Genomic DNA, 17673 nt, shown 5'->3' with positions numbered 1-17673 from the left:
CTGAGAACTAATTGACTGACTGAAAAAATAAGGACATACTTAAAATCAGTGGGGGAAAAGCAGCAAGACTGATGAGTTTCACAGATTTTGCTTAACAATTAAAGGAAGCTGTTTTAATTTTTTGCAAGTCTGCTGTCTCACAGTTGGAGGCATAGACAGACCAGACTAACAAAGCACATGGGTAGGAAGTAGTTCATTCAAAAGAACTATTGGTAGACAACTTTCGCAATGAAATATCCAAGTTTATTCCATAACTCTGCGGTTACAGGAAAAAAATGAAGGCTTAATAAGGCAATCTAAAAATGGCATGAAGTGCACGTTATTTTGTGGGATATCATGTGGGATTTGAGCCTCATCACAAAAGCTGCAGCCAAGTGCACTAACCACAGTGTTTACCCGGCAGCCTGCCAGAATGGAATGGCAATCATCCTAGTGCACACACAACGATGCAGCAGCACTATTTATTTATTTTAATTTTTTTTATTGGTAGTGTCAGCCCATTTTCAGGCTATTAAAGGAATAGGAAGTGACGATACGCCATGGTTACAAGGTGAAAAAGAAAGGGCATTTCTGGAAATGCAAACTCAAGGTACCGTGGGGAAATGCAACATGAAGGGAGTTTAAAAATTGCTGTGGAAACACAGGTGATGACATTGTTGACTTTTTACTAAGTCATTGGATTGGCGCCATATGTGCCCTTGGCAGTTTCAAGGTATCATTTCTGGTTGACGTCCTTACTGTGGTGTCTGATAATGTATTTTATTGTTTTGTTGACCTCAGAAAGAAGCCGTATTCAAAACAATCATTTCGAGTAGTCAGAGTAGAATAAGCCGTCAAACATTAGCAGACTTAAGAACCCAAGGAATTTCAGATCATATTGGAAAAGTTGTCACCATCTGGCATTTTCTGGTTGGAATTTGCGTATATCGTGTGGTGGTATGCAGAGCTGCGAGTTTTCCCCAGCTGAAATGATATACAGTAAAACCTTGTTAATTCGGATCTCAAAAGAGTGAAAAAGATGTCTGAATTATCCGAATGTCGAATTATCGAATGAATAACAAAAATGCACATTTTCAATTCTTTTATTCCATACCTTTACTTGGAGAAGAAGTCTCTGATGCGTTGTTTTTTTTTTTTTTTTTTTTTTTTTTTTTTTTTAAGGGGGGGGGGGGGCGCGGACGACAGCTGAGCAGAAAGGACTAGTTTGCAGGCATGCGACAATCCTTCTAGAGCAATCATATTGCCTGGGACATCGTAGAAAAAGTCCTCCAAAATGACGGGAGCCCTCGCGGCTTATTTTGTGGTCCGGGTAGCACATCCCACAAGTCTTCTTCATTGGATGCCTTATCCGCCACCACATTGAGGGCAGCGCTGATGATCTCATCATCGGTCAAGTGGCCGGCGACAGCGCACCTTCGAGAGCGCACCGTTGCTTCAACAGAGCATCGTTGCATCAACTTCGACAGCGTACCGTTGCTGTCGACGGATTGGGAGCGATGGCGATGGATGGCTCTCCGCGACGGCAGAACTGGTCGCTCGTCTCTGTCACTGTAAAATTGCGTGAAGGTGGTTGAGACGGTGAAGATACGTGCTCCAAAAACTCGTTTCAGTTGCTCCGTCCTTGACTTGCCTCCAGTCCTAATTAACTGGTGCGCGTGCAGTTTTGCGTCGAATTAGCGAATGTTTGTCGCCATAGGGCTCTGTACATTTTTGAACGGAGGGTGTGCGAATGACGAATTATCTGGAATTCCAAATTAACGAGGGCCGATTTAACAAGATTCTACTGTACTGTCTTTCTTGCTGAAGGGTGCACTGACCGCAGACGAAGACCTGACACCGACAGGCCGGATCCTGGCCCAACTTCCGGTGGACGTGACCATTGGCAAAGTGCTGATCCTGGGCTGTGTCTTCCGACTCGTCGACCCCGTGCTCTCACTTGCGGCAGCCCTCAGCATCCAGTCGCCATTCACGCAGCGCTCCTTTCGCGACCTCAATGCTTCGGTGAGTGTTTCGGTGGGTGTTGAACTTGGTGTGGTGAGGTGAAGGGTAAGGCATGCGAACATATCACCTTCCCCATCATTTGAGTGAATATGATTTGCTCCTACAGTACAGATTGAACAGTCGACAGCAACCTCTTCTTAAGCCAATTTTTTTCTCTTCAGTATCTGTCCACTAACCAGGCATTTCTCTAGTTGCCTCAACTACCTTTCGTGCCTCATTTTTATCCCAGCCTGCAATGACTCAGCCTTGCTCAGATTGTGATGATCATTTACTGCAACAACAGAGAATGACATTGGGTCGTGACATATTTGTTATGAGGCATCGTCATCATTATTGTGAGCATTCATCGTCTCCAAATGCGAGCATGATTCCGTCCTTTGGTATGGCGCATATCTTCTTCAATCTTTGTGAATTTGCGCCGGAAATTCCTTGCCAAGTACATTGGTCATGCTTCCAGCATTAATGCACTCCAGACTCTCATTCTGTGCTTGAAACACGAAGCAACGTTGTCTCTGCGGCTGCCACCCCGACGCAGGCGGCGCGCAAGACGGGGGACTCTGACCACGGGGACCCGTTCACCCTGCTCAATGCGTACCACGAGTGGCTGGGGGCCAAGTCGAGTTACGGGGAGGACACCCGCAAGTGGTGTCGCCGCCTGGGGCTGGAAGAACAGCGCTTCTACGAGATGACCAAGCTCAGGGCACAGTTCAAGCGACTGCTGCAGGTGGGACTGCCTCCTCCTCCTCCTTCTCCTCATAATCATCATCATCATAATTGGCGGCGATGAGCAATGGCGATAGTGATTAGCAGATGATGAGGAGAAGGGCGAGCAGCAGGCGATGATTATGATGATTATTGGCAGCAGAGGATGATAAGGAGGTGGTGGAAGGCCTACTCATTCTCTTCCCCTAAATTTTATTGTCTCATCCTTTCCCTAAGTTTTGTATCTAAGGGCCCAACTCCTAACTCAACTCCTAGCTCACCTAATTCCTCTTCTAGCTTAGCAGTTAGGCGAGCTTAACTCCACTTTTAGCTTAAACTAGAGCTAAAATGTGTGCTCTGGTTCCCCACTACCCATTTTCTGGAAGGCAGATAAAAGAGTTTTCAGTACAGAGCAATCCGACTTAGGCAAAACTGACTGGATATAATGAAGAAAGGAGCCAAAATGTGCTGAACGGTGGCCAAAGGTTCTGTTGTTTGGCTATCGCTTTTGTCAGATTTAATGTAGAAAATTGTGGAATTTCAAAAACTGTTTGACTTTGCAATTTTGTATCTGAAGTGATGATCCTGAATGCTGTTCTTGTGTTGCTTGGTTGGTTGTTTCGTGTGCCCTGTGGTTTCATGCAGTGAAGATAGCATAAAAATGTCTACCGTATAAGTCGGAATATAGGTAGAGATTTTTTACCAAAAATTTTCTGCAAAGTTACCCCTCGACTTAAACACCAGTCATTAGCATAATATTATTTGTGATCTGGCAACTAGGCAGTCCACAGAGTTAATTTAAACCGCGAAGACATTATCGCCACCGACGTCAATCGGACGTGCCGCCACCTTTTTTCGTTGCTTCTCTTGCTGTCATTGAGCGTGTGCGTGATAATTTCTTCTCGCTCAAGATACGTTCAGGCACTTGGTGCCACTTGACCACAGCACTTAAAAGAATTGTCATATAGTATGCCCAAGTCAGTGGCCACACGTTCGACTACCAGCAGTTCAGTGTCACTGAAAAGAGTTCACGCTAGGGGCGTAAGCTGAAGGGGCAGCTCTCAGTACGCAACACTCGGAAGACCTCGTTTCGTGGGCTGCCGCGCTGTGCAACTGGAAGTGACGGACAGGGTGGTGACTTTTCTTCACGAGCATTGTGCGGTGTCTCTATGAAATGGATGGGTACAACAACCCCAAGACTCCTGGGCGCCTTCTCAGGCCGGCTCTCACAACTATCGACACATGGGTGTCCCGTGCTTGGCGCTCGCTTTGGTGATGACATGGTCTTGTGAGTGCATAAGAAGTGCTCCATAAGCAATTCCCTGGACTGCACCAAGGACCAATTTCTGTTTGGGAGACAGCCATACAGAAGTGGTCGTCCGACAAGACACCAGACGGCTCTGATGAACAACCTTAGGCAAAACAAATGCTTACAGCTTAAATAAAACGAGGTTATGTCCAGGTGCCCCAAAAATTAAACGGGGCAAGGGTCGAAGATTTGAGGGGATTTCTCCACCTTGTGCCTAGCCAGCAACCTCTAAGTGACTTTTCAAGAAAGTCATTCTAAAATAAAATCGGGCCGTGCATGTTCTATTTATGTTGACAACTGCATAAAATAAAAATTATTCTAACGTCACAAAGCCGTGCTCCATTTACTTTTTAGGGCACCTGTACCTAACTATTTTTCTCATTTTTCGGCTGCAAGGGAAGGGGGTTAACCCATATTCCGACTTATACGGTACCTGTATTGTTAGCGACGTGCGGCTCGTAAAAAATCAAGGCAACTACATGATGGCAGGAACAAGAATGAAAGGAGGGTTTATTGGCATGGCATTATATAGGCAACAGCGTGATAACATCCAAAAGCACTGCACGTGTTCGCGCTATCATGATAAGGTTTAGGCAGACAGTGCATGCCCGATACAGTACCATTTGGGAAGTCCATCAGGCACTTCACCATCTCCTCTCTCCCTCTTTGTGCTGTGACAGTTTTTTTTCCTTCAACAACTGGCACATCACTTGTTGCAGGACGTGGGCCTGATGGAGAGCGAGGTTGAAGTGACAGACAGTGTCGCACGGATCCAGAGACACGGAGAGATGAAGCAGCTGAGGGACTTGCGCAGGCAGCTGCAGAAAGCTCCGAGAAAGAAACGGGTGCTGCACGCTGGGAGCCGCTTTGGTGACGAGGAGGAGGAGGACGACCAGGTCGACATCAAGGACGTGGAGTTCCGTTTGCAGCAGGACCCTGCCCTGGTTCAGGTGTGTCCTGTGAGGGCTACATACAGCCTTTGTCAAGGTTTCCTAGGCCGTGCCAGACGTTTCTGTGGCACAAAGAATGGGACACAAAAACTAGCATTCTTGACAAAATTATTTTATGGCACTAGGAAACATAACTGCTTTCACCACCTTTCTGTCATAATTAAGACTTTTCAGTCTCACTTGAGAGGTGCGCTTGTATTTTTAATTTTTGGTTGCCTTGTGACTTCTGACGAGGGCCAGAAAATTTTGACAAAGATTGTAATTCTCTTCTTAAGTGGGGATAACAACCAGTGCATGGGGCCATAGCCTGTAATGAAGCAGAAAATCGACCTCACTTGAGAAGTAAGCTTTTGTGTTGAATCCCTTGTTGCCTAATAATTTCTTACATGGCCCAGAAACTTTTGGCAAAGGCTGTACATCTCTTTTTGAGTGGGGATAACGACTAGTGCATGGCGCTGTGGCCTGTTGAGAGACAGCAATGCAAAGCTGCACTTTGCTTGCAGTGGCGGTTGTGCGAGCAAGAGCTGATTGGGAAACAGTGAGGCAGAATTGCAGCTGCCTCTTTTTGCTGAAAGCACAAGTGCGAAAGCTGTGCCATTGTTCATTTAGGTTTTCAAAGTCTAAGCTGGCAGTTTTATTGCTGGTGTATTCATAACATTCTGTTCTGTTGCAGTCTGTGAGAGCATCTTGTATGCATTGTTGTGGCATTTGAACTGGGCGTGTGCTTAAACAAGGGAGCATCTTTGAACCTTGTGTGAGAATTGCAAATGGTTCTAATGAAGCTGTTGGAACATGAAGGGAAGCAAATGGTCACAAAATGCTTAGTCGCATTGCTTTACTTTGTGGGCATAAGCATTTCAAACACATTTCAGACGCATCGCGCACTTCGGGTGCAAGCGTGTGGAGGAGTAAGCCACGATGTGTCTGCAAAACGCAGGAGTTCCTGCGTCGCAGCCGCAGTTTTGGCTTCCACGACCTGAGCCTGATGAAGTTGATCCTGTGCTCGGGGGTCTACCCGCAGATTGCCATCTCGGACGACCACAACTCGTACAAGCGGGACTCGGACCAGCTCTTTCACACTAAGGCAAGCTGACCGGTTTGGCAAAGTTCCTCGCGTGTGGGCTGCGTATCAGAATTTGCTCATAAATGCTTATTTCTTTGCAGTGTCATTTTTATAACTCTTTTGTTTTGACAATGTTTGGCCCCAACTGAGTTGTTCTGTGTTGTGCTTGCTTTATATAAATAAAGTGATACGGGGCAGTTGTGATAGTGTTGATGCGCATAGCTCCAACTCCTAGACTATGGACAAATCGATACTTGCTCAGAGAAACTCGAAGGCTTAAACGCTTAATGTGACCTAGTAAAAAGTTTAAAAACAGTAAAACATGAAAGTTACGCCCGCGTGCTTGAGATTTTGGCTCACATTAAAGATCTCCAGATGGTCGAAATTAGTCTGGAGCCCACCACGATGTCATGCCTCATCGCCTGTGTAGCGTCGGTGCGTTAAATTTCATACTCAGTGAAAAATATGGAAGAGTGAAATGAAAAAATGCAAGGACAAAGTAACAAATATAAAAGACTGATAGATGCAAAATGAGACCACCATACTAGAATCTAATGCACCCTCAATCCTAACAAACCGGGAGGGGAAAAAAGTTAATTATCTGCACAGGGCAAACCGTTTACAGGTGCAAGAGAACTTCGTTTATCATCATTCTACCACGTCTCTGGGCATTCTCCAGTTGCAGTGTACTCTATGGCAAACCAGCCCTCCCTTCCGAACTGAACTCGTGAAAATATTTTCAGCCAGAGGCTGCCGAAGAGCAGCAGTCCCCAGTAGAAGGACGCGCACTGCACGGTACTACGTATATTCACTGCTTTTTCTTCTTTGTCGGGGCGAAAATTGGAAAAGCGCGGGCTCCCTATCTAAGAAGGGGTGCTTGCTATCTGCTGAAGTTCTTAAATTTTGCTTGGCACAAGAAGCACTCCCGAGGCCTCTCACTCCGGCTGCAGGCAACCTAGTACCTTGCAGATAACAGCTAGGTTTGCACCCACCATCATTCACTGGAAGGATACACCCGCCTCCCGTGCGAGTCCTTTTTTTCTTGGGTGCTTGTGTGTGCATTGCTGCGTGCATGCACTAGCGTCTCTGCTAGAAGACAAACATCGGTTAGATTTTTGTTGTCGTTATTTTGCCGTTGCAATCTTTGCTCTGCTCGTGCAAACAAGCGATTATGGTTGCCCCACTAGTCAGTAAGGATAAGAAACCACTACAGCTTTTTTGGCTGGTACTCGATTCTGACGTGCTTGCAATTTTGGGGTGTATTTTCCGGGGGAAAAGGTGCCCGTTAGAATATACTAAATGTGGTAAGTGATTTTGCATTTGCTAGAGCTCTGCTTGTCTCAAGCCTTGCTCAGTTCTCCCAGAAAATTCTTTGTCCACTCCAGAATTGAATATAACTAGCAGGAACAGAGATTTGGTTGGTAATAGCTCATTGTCATTGAATGAGCCAAGTTTTTACAGACGACGTGAGACAAAGTGAATGTGAGAGGCACATCTCCCTGCGTAGTATTTTTCTATCTTCTCTGTGGTTGGCCATCATGAATGGAGTGCATTCAGTAACAACGAGTGTGTAATTAGGCTGAACTGCAGTAAGTTCTCTTGTTCCTTAATTAAGGGGGGACACTGGTCTTAAAACAACTTCTTTTATTTTCAAGTAAACTCTGTGAAACTTGTCAGTCTTGCTGCTTTTTTCCCACTGATTTCAAATATGCCAGTATTTTTTCAGTTGGTCAATTAGTTCCCAAGATAATTAGAGTAATTAGCCATTTTTGGCCCCTCAATTAACAAAACAGTGTTGGTCACAAAACTGTAATCTTTATATTTTCCATTACTATGAACCCTGCTGAATGCAATAATGGAAGCAGTTTTTTGATGCACCGCTTGGAACTAATTTTACGGCTCATTAAACTTGGGTGGCACCAGTGGCAAGGAACCATTTTCATTGCCCATTTCAAACACCGAAGTTGAATGAGCTGTAAAATTAGTTCCAAGTGATGCATAAAAAACTGTTTCCATTATTGCATTCAGCAGGGTTCATAGTAATGGAAAATATAAAGATTACAGTTTTGTGACCAACACTGTTTTGTTAATTGTGGGGCAAAAATGGCTAATTATCTCTAATTATCTTGGGAACTAATTGACCAACTGAAAAAATACTGGCATATTTGAAATCAGTGGGAAAAAAGCAGCAAGACTGACAAGTTTCACAGAGTTCACTTGAAAATTAAAAGAAGTTGTTTTAAGACCAGTGTCCCCCCTTAAGCTGCATTTCATGCTAATAATTGAAATGAGGATGAAAGGCTGCTGTCGTTATTTCCTCAGGCTAGGAGTAGTAGCAGAAACTTTTATTATGCCCGTGATGGGATTAAAAAGGAAAGGGACGAATGAGAAGGCCGCGTCTTCCACTCGTCTTCCTCCCCTTTTCCTCAGTCGTCAGCCAGAAGCCCCTGGGTTCTGGCGGCGGCCTTGGCCATCCGGACGACCCGAAGTTGCATTTCCGGGTCGGGGCTGAGCAAAGTGGTCTCCCATTGCTCCAAGTTCGCTACAGTGAACGAGTTGCACCCAGCATTTGCTGCACCATTCTGATTCTGCCTTGCAGGACACGACCATAACATGTGGTAGAGGTCCGCCTGTACCCACGCATAGCTTACAATTTCCTGAGTATATTTCGAAACGTGTTCGTCTGTAACTGCCTCCACCATACCGAGTCCCGTTTAGTGAGGCTGCGGTGTGTGGTGGGATACTTTCGTCTTGCCAGTCTGTAATGATCTATGATTTCTCTATGTGACACCAGCAATCTCTTTCCGACCTGACGAGGTGGGGTGAGGTGGGGTCGACGTCTGCCTGGCCGACTGCGGGCGGCATCGTGGGCCCTCTCATTTTCTGTCAGACCCGAGTGTGCTGGTGTCCATGTTATTTAAATTTTTCTTACATTTTTCGCTTTCGCGAGTATGCTCATGGTTCGAGGCGATACTCTACCTTTTGCAAAATTTCTAACTGCCGATTTCGAATTGCTAACAATTATTTTTGGACTGGTTTTGGATATGGCCACGGCAATAGCTGCCTCCTCACCCTCCGTAGGTCGCACCGTAGCAAGCGAAGCAGCAGTGAGTAATTGTCCCTGACGATCGACTATCACTACCATCATGGCGTCGCGGGCACGATATTTGGCTGCATCAACGTAGACCGTGTCCTCTGATCTTTCAAATCGTTTGTCTAGCGCGCGTGCTCGTTCCTGTCTGCGCCCGACGTTATGCACAGGATTCATGTTTTTTGGGAGTGGCGGAACGTAGAGGTTCGCCATTCAGGGGGGATATCCTTTTTCGGGCCTGCCTGTGTTTAGTAATTAGTTGTTGTGCGTATTTGGCTCCCGTGGCCGTCTCCACCCCATCCATTCACAGCCAGGGTGTGCCGTGTGCAGGGCAAGGGATTTGTGGTGCTCCACCCCAACAGTGTGCTGGCCCTGCACGCGGACGTCCTGCGCCTGGATGACATGGACGTCCTGACGGTGCCAAACTTCCGCAGCAACCTGCCCGTCAGCGCCAAGCACCAGGTGGTGGCCTTCATGTGAGCGAGTCTCCCGCCAGCAGCTTCTGTGGGAGCGGCTTCACTGGCTGGGTTGTATGGGTGCGCATTGGGCCCTCATAGTGCGGGCCATACCATAATGTTGGGGATTGCTGGGTCTGCGGTGTATGTTTTAAACCTTTTAAAAATTTCGGGTTCCCCCCCTACCCCCCAAGAAAAAACAAAAATAAAGTAGGGAACAATACCCGCTTCAGCAAGGCTATGGCAGGTTTAAAGCCAGTATAAAATAAATGACCGAGGCAAGAAGACAATTTTTTTTTTTGAAGAAAAGCCAATTTGCAGGGTAAAAAGAATACCTACATCAAGTTGACGTATGGCCCAGTTGGGCATGCCACGCTGCATATGCATTCATAGGAGAGCGAATTCCCCCGAGAGGGTGATTGGCCAAGGGTTAGTGGAGCAGCTGATTAAGGAAAGAATTTTAGTGAATGAATTTCTATCAATTTCTACCAGTAACAACATCGACTGAAATTCACTGCACCCCTGTGTGCTGGTACGAGGCGTTGGATTGTTTTGAGGGTAGCAGGCAGCACAGAGGAAAGGTTGCGATCGGTGCGTAATCTTTTGTTTTGACAATTATGATATTGCAGGAACAGTAAATCGACACCTAAGATTTTAAGAAACAAAGCAAGCGAGGGGGCAGCAAGTAAGATGCATTCAGTGGTTGCAGACACAAGCCGACTGTTAGGCCAGATGGCATGCATGGCTGACCACGTCAGCCATCCCTTTAAAGCTAACGATTCTGAGTACAGTTTTTATTTGTCCTTGCCCCAGTTTCTCAGCCACACTGGAAATGAAAAGGTATTCCTTAGTTAGCATATTGCTTTCCTGTTAAAGTGCACCACAAGGTATTGTGCGACCCACGAAGGCCAATGAAAATGAAGCAGCGAATAGTGCACGTTGTGCTGAGTTAGGGGAAAGAGAAAAAAGAAAAAGAAGGGTTTTCGTTATGGAATTCCTTGTTTTTCTTTGTGTTTCTTTCTCCTTTGGTCTGTTGTTACTGCTTTTTACCGTGTGTTTTATCGTTATTGTTACCGTGTTATCATTACCATTATCGTTACTGTGTGTTATCGTTACCGTGTGTTATGCTGCTTTGGGTGTGTTGTTCCCACCTCCTGTGATGTAAGGTGCAACACTTTGGGGTTGGTTGCGTAGCTAGCCCTCTGTGCAGTCATTTATAGCTGCTTTATGGGACGTCAACTACAAAAGTCCATAGGATGCATCATAGCCAGTTATATATCTACAGGTCCATGCAAAAGTAATCGGAGCATGGGACCAGTGGCCAAATTGCAGCGCTAAGCTGCGTAGGAGCGCCGACAGGAACCAAGGAGTGACTTTCTTGGGGTGCATTTACGCCGCCTTCGCTGTGCTTTCTGATGTGATATATCTCTGCTCTGTTGGCGTGTCAGGCTTGGCGAGACAGTTTACAAACCGCAGTGCTAGGTTACAGTGTGGCGTTGGTTGTATTGCCGCTTGCAGCTATCAGTGGCAACTGTATCCGTAGCTGTTTCGACCGAGGAAACTACGTGCGCTTGGAAATGTCCAACCACCAAAGTCCTGTTCACTGGTGACTGCCTGCTCATCCAGTATCCCGTGGTGTAATTTTGCAGTACAAGATGTTATAAAGTGACAACAAAATTCATTCGACAGGGCTCATTTCCCCGGCATGGGCATTTTGCATTTTTTTTTTAGTCAGAACGTTCTTAATTATAAGTGACAGCCATGACTCTGGAGTCAACAAGTCAACACAAAATAGGAGAACAGCACTAGAAGCGGGAGTGTTTTTTTATAACGATAACCGCCATAAAGACTCCCACTTTGCACATGCTTTCTGTATTCTTCAGGCCTATTTTGCAGTCGCTTTACAATGTATTGTATCGCAAAGGTATGCCATGACATACCGGATAGGCAGGCAGTACTATGCCACCTGTGTGCAAGATTTTGATGGTTGCACTTCATGGCATTGAGACACAATGGGGCGCTACAAGGCACATTTTCGAGCGTGCAGAGTTTCCTCTATCCCAACAGCAGCGGACTCAGTCACCGTTGATGGCTGTGAGCGGCAATTTAACCAGCACCACTGTACCTCAGCACTGCCCCTTGGAAACTGTTAGGCCCAGTCGGGCACTCCAGCAGAGCGGTCACAGTGGTCACTGCTCCCGTGCTCCGTTTACTTCTGCATGGATCTGTAAATTGTTTGGCGTCATCTATCTGTGGGAGCCATTTTTCTGACAGGATGAGGAATTCCCTGCAAAAGTGGGAATAATGACCGACCACCAGGCAGCACTGTGTAGTGGTTTCATGTTTCGTCACGGCCTTTAGTATGCACGTGAGCCCTTGAAAGAAGGGCTTGCGTTCGGGCTAGTTGGTATTCCATGACGTTCATCTTAAGCGTAGAAATAGGGACACAGTAGACAAGGACAAGCGCTTGTCCTTATCTACTGTGTTTCTGTTTTTTTCTACGCTTAAGATAAAGCCTTGGAAGAGGCAAGTGGTTCCTCTTAGACTTCTGCCTCTGATTTTTGACACCCGTGATGTGAGGAGTTTATGATCTTTGAGGGACCAATCGCTGGTAAGAAGCAGTGGGAAGCCTGATGCACTTTGTTGAGTGGCCGGTGGATGTCACGAAAGTTCATTTTTCTGCCCTCCCAGGTCCCTGCTGGAAACAACAAAGCCCTACCTGTTGAACTGTGTCCGGGTGCAGTGTGTGCAGATGCTGCTGCTGGTGTCCTCTGCCATAGATACCAGCATGACACTGTCAAGGTGAGGGTGACTCCTTCTTGGGTGATTCCTCTACACAACCGCAAGTGGTCAGGTTATGAAATAGGATGGAATAGTGAAAACATGCAATCACAGACCACTTTGAACAGCTGTAAGCACATCAGCATTGTCTTGCGACAAAACTGTGTTGAGATGTTTGCGAAGCTTTTCTTTTTAAAAGAGTAGCCACAGCACAATTTGTCTTGTAAAGCTACAGGGCCCTGCTTATGTACCATAGCCACAAGGGCAGCAAAGATGCCTTGGAAAGATTCATTATTGCTGTCTAACAAAACACGCAAATTTTGAGAAACTGTAGTTTGTCGGTTTTTCGCACCAGATTTCAATGGGCAGAATGCCGTGCTTCCTCACCGTGCTTCATTGCAAGCTTCTGCGCTGGTTGGAGTGCACTGGCGCCTGCCTTTTGTCCTGCGTGTGCCTTGTTTTCCGAGTCTTTTTCTTTTCATCTGTCCAGTAACACTACCCTGTTTTTACGAAACTCCAGCCGTAAGAAAGGAAAAGCTTCTCTAGCACTCAGACTGAGCCTGGTAACATGAGGGCATGCCACTGCCTGCTAGTTTTGACACTGGGGTGCTCATTAAACGGCATGGTTCCTGTCTTCTCTTCCCCCGTGCGTGTGTCTTCTCTCAGGATGGTCTTTGACGAGTTTGTAGAGGTGACCTTCCCTGACCCAGACGAGGCCCTCAAGCTCCTGCTGAAGGTGCTCGTTGCGCGAAAGCTCTACGAGAAGCTAGTTGCCCACATGCTCGAAGGTAATGTCTCAAAGCTTTTGTTGTGCAATAATATGCAGTGCCTGGTTTGTGTTGAGCGAGTATGGACACCATATTTTTGTGCACTCTGTCTCGGTTGTATCGATCCAGCCTCAGCATGCCGCTGCCCCTCTCTATCAGCTAACTGTGCCGATAGAGAGGGCCACACCAATGACTGCGGTTTTATAAGAGGCCATGAAGACAAAATAAAAGCTTGGTTCATCAAAAAGACTGCTTTGTGCCGATAAGAATGATACATAGTGCCAGTTCTATCACAGAGTTCGAACAAATAATAGAGGTATTAAGAAAACTAGTTGGAGCAGTGGTGAGCCCCCAGCCACTGTCCGGCAACATCTCTGCGATGTTACAGAATCTTGTTTGTGAATTGACAGCCGCCGACCTAAGCCTCTGCCAAGAAACATGACAGTGATTGTGGTGGGGCCTCTGGTTCCGCTTGATCATATCGCTTCAATGGTAACGTGCAGTTAACACATTGATAACTATATGTCTTTAGTGTTGGCACCCATTGCGTCACTCCTTCCCATATTACAATACTGTACCGTGAAATTCGAAGGGTTTTTGATATTGCTTGAATTTTTTTGTGTTAAATGTATTTCTTCTGCAGCTGAGTGAGTTGCTGAAGGCTACCTAGCTCTTTGAGATTCAAATTTTATGGATGCTGAACAGGGCACACTTTAGATCAGCTTGCAAAGCGGCCGAATTTTTCAAGATTGTGGGGTCAGCAGATCGGAAAGTGTGATTTTTATTGCGAGCAAAATAAGGAACTCTTCTGTGCAGTGGGTGATAAATTGGGTGAAGAGGGCGTTTCGTGGACTTTGCAATGTCATACATGGTGCTGCATCAAGGATCTGCTTTAGCTTGCTTTTCATCTGTATCGGTGTTGTCTGTGTGTCTCTCTAACTGCATGTATAACACTCTGCTCTAGTCTGGCTCTTAGCGACTACACCAAAAAAAATCCCGGGCCATCTCCACTAACGCGAAACCTGGGGAGCTGCGGAGCATGCAGTGTATAAGTGTATTCTTGGCGCCTTGGCATTTTTGCCCACAGAGATGAAACTGTTGGGGGGTACAGGTATACAGCTTTGCTCGAAAAGTCTCTTGTCTTTGAAGCATGAAGCTCTCTAGCACAAGGCGTAAACCAGTGTCCCAGTGCTTTTTTAGTACGCATTACGAAGCACTCCAGCGCAAGGCGTAAACGAGCGTCTTGGTGTTTTTTTAGTACGCGTTACATTCTAGTGCAAGGCGTAAGCGAGTTTCCTGGTGTTTTAGTACCGTGACTACACGAGATGAACAACGATTACGATGACGACGACGACGACAGAGAGACGCCAACAGCCCCAGTCCCTGAAGGGCTTGGCCCCTAAAAAGAGGGACACAGCATGCAAAATTGTCTCCGTTTGGAACAAATTGTCTCCTTGTTTAGCTGCCTTGTGTTGTTTGACCTTGTGTAAGCCCTCCTCCGAGAGTACAGATGAGGTGAAGCATGTTCGTGTTCCCTCCACAGAGACAGTGTCTTCCTCCGAAGAGAAGAAGGAGCCCAGCCCAAAGGCAAGACGCATGCAGAAGCAGCTGAGGCGGCGCTACGACGCCGTGCTGAAGACGGAGGTAGCCTACACCATCAAGCGTCTCCTCCCGGCCGATGTCAAACACCTCTACTCCGGAGCACTGGGTGAGTTCACCGAAGCCACTAAACACCGTGGCTGTCTGCATTCCAGAACTTAGTTTGCTCACCTGAGATGTTTAGGGAACTAACTTGGAAGTGTGGCTTTCACCCTTGCCGAGCCCATGTGTGTGTCATGTGGTACCCAGTGTGATAAATTCATTTGTGTAGGCTTCAAATGACAGTTTGCAGGGTTAGCATGGAAAACTGGGCATGTTGGTAGATAATATAGGCAAAACAGCGCAAAAAAAAAAAGACAAAGACAGAGAGATGTACACAAAATAAAACCAGTTGATAGTTCAGCACAGCCCTTGTCGTGTACCTCTCTCTGTCTTTGTCTTTTTTTTGCGCTCTTTTGCCTAGTTTGCAGGGGTTGTGGAAACGTGTATACCATTGCCTTGAAGATTTAAATGTTTTGTGTGTTTTGCATGTGTTAGGGGCAAATTGGTGCAAGCAGGTTTGTGTCATTGGCAATGGAGAAAATTAAAAGTGCAAGGCTCTGTAAAAGGGGTTCATGCTTGGCAGTTACGTGCAGAAATGAGTTGGAACTTTTTTATAGACTCTACAATACCCTGCCTAGTATATAAAACTATGTCTGCATTTCTTTCTAAAAGATCTTGCGGAGAGATTCCCGGGATAGATTTAGATACAAGTAGTAGATTTAGACCTATTACAGTAGGTTGCTTATTCAAGTGTCTCCTTTTACAAATGTTCACTTCAACAATGCCTGGAATTGAAGCCTAATAGAGGCCACTCCAGTGGCAGTTGTTAGTAGTGGCTAAGAATCCTGCCCGAGGGCAAGCTGGCATTACCATGGTTGCCAATTTGCATGCCAATAGAGTCCTCTTCTCACTTGCAGCATTCCGGGCCCTAATGCAAGGAAATGAAGATTCTTCGTCTGAAGACCAGTTCAAGGTGAACCAGAAGAAAGGAGGAGTTTTCATAAGCAGCTACTTGACTTTTGGGAGGTGCGGTTCATTTGATTTGTGCCAGTGATTGTTTCAAACTGGCTGTCAATAGCCGTTGGACTGATTTTGGCCAAATTATTAAAGGAGGCATGTACATACCTACAAATTTCATTTCACCGTCTATTGCAATTATATCTCACTGTAGAGTGAGATCACGTGGAACATTGATGGGTATGCTGGGATCAGATAATACCCACATGATGAGTAAATTTCATTTTGCAGTTCGTGGAAAAATGGAATTATTGTGCACCTTGTTGTTCGCAGCGCCTCTTCTATCATTTTGTGTTAAAGGGGCCAGGAAGCAATATACAAGACTGCTTTGTCCAGATAACAACGCATATTTTGTCACCGACTTCAAACAAATATTCGAGATATCAAAGAGATCGTATGAAGCAGTGGCAGCTTCCCAGCGACTTTCCGGCAATTTTTCCATGTCATGGAATCTTGTTTGTGCCATGGCAGCTGCCAACCTAGGCAATCGCCAAGAAACATGACTGTGCGGCTGTAATGGGGCCTCTAGTTCCATTTGATCGCATCGCTTGAATGCCAACGTGCAGTTCACACATTGGTAACTTTGTTTTTAGCATTGGCTTCAATTGCATCACTCCTGCCCATATTAATAACTGTGATGTGAAATTTGAATTGGAGTTGTATTTTGTCTTTATGGGCCCTTTAATTTAAAAGCCAACTGCACTCAAATTTCACCTTGGCCAAATTTACTGTGAACGTGCAGTGTGTAGCACCAAACCAACTGGGACATAACTGGTGGCCTTGTGAAATGAGTTGTTAATGAGTTATAAACGTTCAAAATAGCTCTTTTGCAGGCGACGCTGCACCTGTCGGCGAAACGTGTAAACGCTATAAAGCGGAAGTGACAATGCAGCCAGCCAGGTGCATTTCCTTCGGCCAGCCACGAGAACTGGTCGAGCCCCGATGGGCGCTTTTCTCCTAGGGCCACTGTGAGGGGGAAACATTGTGCGCAGGTACCCTCCGGCAGGCCGACTGGGCCAGCTGCGACGTCACTTGTAATGGCCGCACTCTTCTCAGCATCTGTTTCAAAATCACTGATTTTAGACGGCTGTTTGTGCGCTGTAGATACACGTATTTGAGATCTCATATTTTGTATTCTAGGGTCTTTTTAGACTATATGAAAATAAGGTTTTCAAGAGGTCGAAATTTTGAGTGCAGTTGGCCTTAACCCCATAAGGATGTTGCACAAATGTTTTCATTCTTGTGCACACTCAGTTCGTATGCCTCAAAGCTGAAGTGGCGTTTGGTCATTTGCCCCCACAGCTTGGAAGAAATCAGCATGCCAGAGGAGGCGCTCGCCGGCAAGACGTGTCAGTGCCCACTGTGCGACAAGGAGCTTCCACTGGCCGTCATGGATGCTGTTGTGCACCTGGAAGCTTGCGACAGGGAGGAAGAAGTCACCAAAGGTATTGTCGTCTGGCCAACAGCGTAGCTCTGTTGGTTTTGCAAAACTATCTCTTTGTTTTGTGTCCTCTGGTTGGCATTTTTGTTGATAATTGGCACAAAAGGAACCTGGTGGCGTTCAAGGTCCAGTGCAATGCTTGCGCTGCGACTTAGATATCTCTCGCTATAAATAAAGCCCAGCTGTGTACAGTCAGTAACACGCTTGTCTGTAACAAGGCCTTTTGTACTGCCAGCCTTCTGCAGTGTTGGCTTGAAACAATTTAGAGAAAATTAGCACGCCATTCCGAAGTCCACGCCAGCCACTTCAGTCCCCAACACTTGTTTTGAGGAGTATCCGTTGGCACTTTCCAGATATAGCGAGTTGAAGTAGAAATTGCTGTTATAGACAAGCGCCTTACCGGCTGTACTTGACTCCCCATGCAGTGTCTGTAGCAGATGCCAAGAAACCCTAAT

The 17673-nt window shown here is 46.2% G+C and overlaps 1 protein-coding gene across 2 annotated transcripts in view; it reads left to right on the top strand.

The window, feature by feature from the left end:
* Positions 1-17673, top strand: part of LOC144159471 (putative ATP-dependent RNA helicase DHX34) — a 35440-nt gene that overhangs the window by 8794 nt on the left and 8973 nt on the right. For both annotated transcript variants that reach the window (XM_077690985.1, XM_077690984.1), the window contains exons 7-16: positions 1807-2001; positions 2537-2725; positions 4732-4962; positions 5900-6046; positions 9447-9592; positions 12263-12373; positions 13019-13140; positions 14663-14827; positions 15678-15786; positions 17080-17222. In XM_077690985.1, coding sequence (XP_077547111.1) covers positions 1807-2001; positions 2537-2725; positions 4732-4962; positions 5900-6046; positions 9447-9592; positions 12263-12373; positions 13019-13140; positions 14663-14827; positions 15678-15786; positions 17080-17222 — 1558 coding nt within the window. The remainder of the gene's footprint in view (positions 1-1806; positions 2002-2536; positions 2726-4731; positions 4963-5899; positions 6047-9446; positions 9593-12262; positions 12374-13018; positions 13141-14662; positions 14828-15677; positions 15787-17079; positions 17223-17673) is intronic.

Source organism: Haemaphysalis longicornis, unplaced genomic scaffold, assembly GCF_048455015.1.
Source record: "Haemaphysalis longicornis isolate Haplotype H1 unplaced genomic scaffold, Haemaphysalis longicornis Haplotype H1 scaffold_10, whole genome shotgun sequence".
Taxonomy (NCBI): Eukaryota; Metazoa; Arthropoda; class Arachnida; order Ixodida; family Ixodidae; genus Haemaphysalis; species Haemaphysalis longicornis.
Note: the sequence above shows the minus strand (reverse complement) of the source record. Positions and strands in the feature narration are given on the sequence as shown.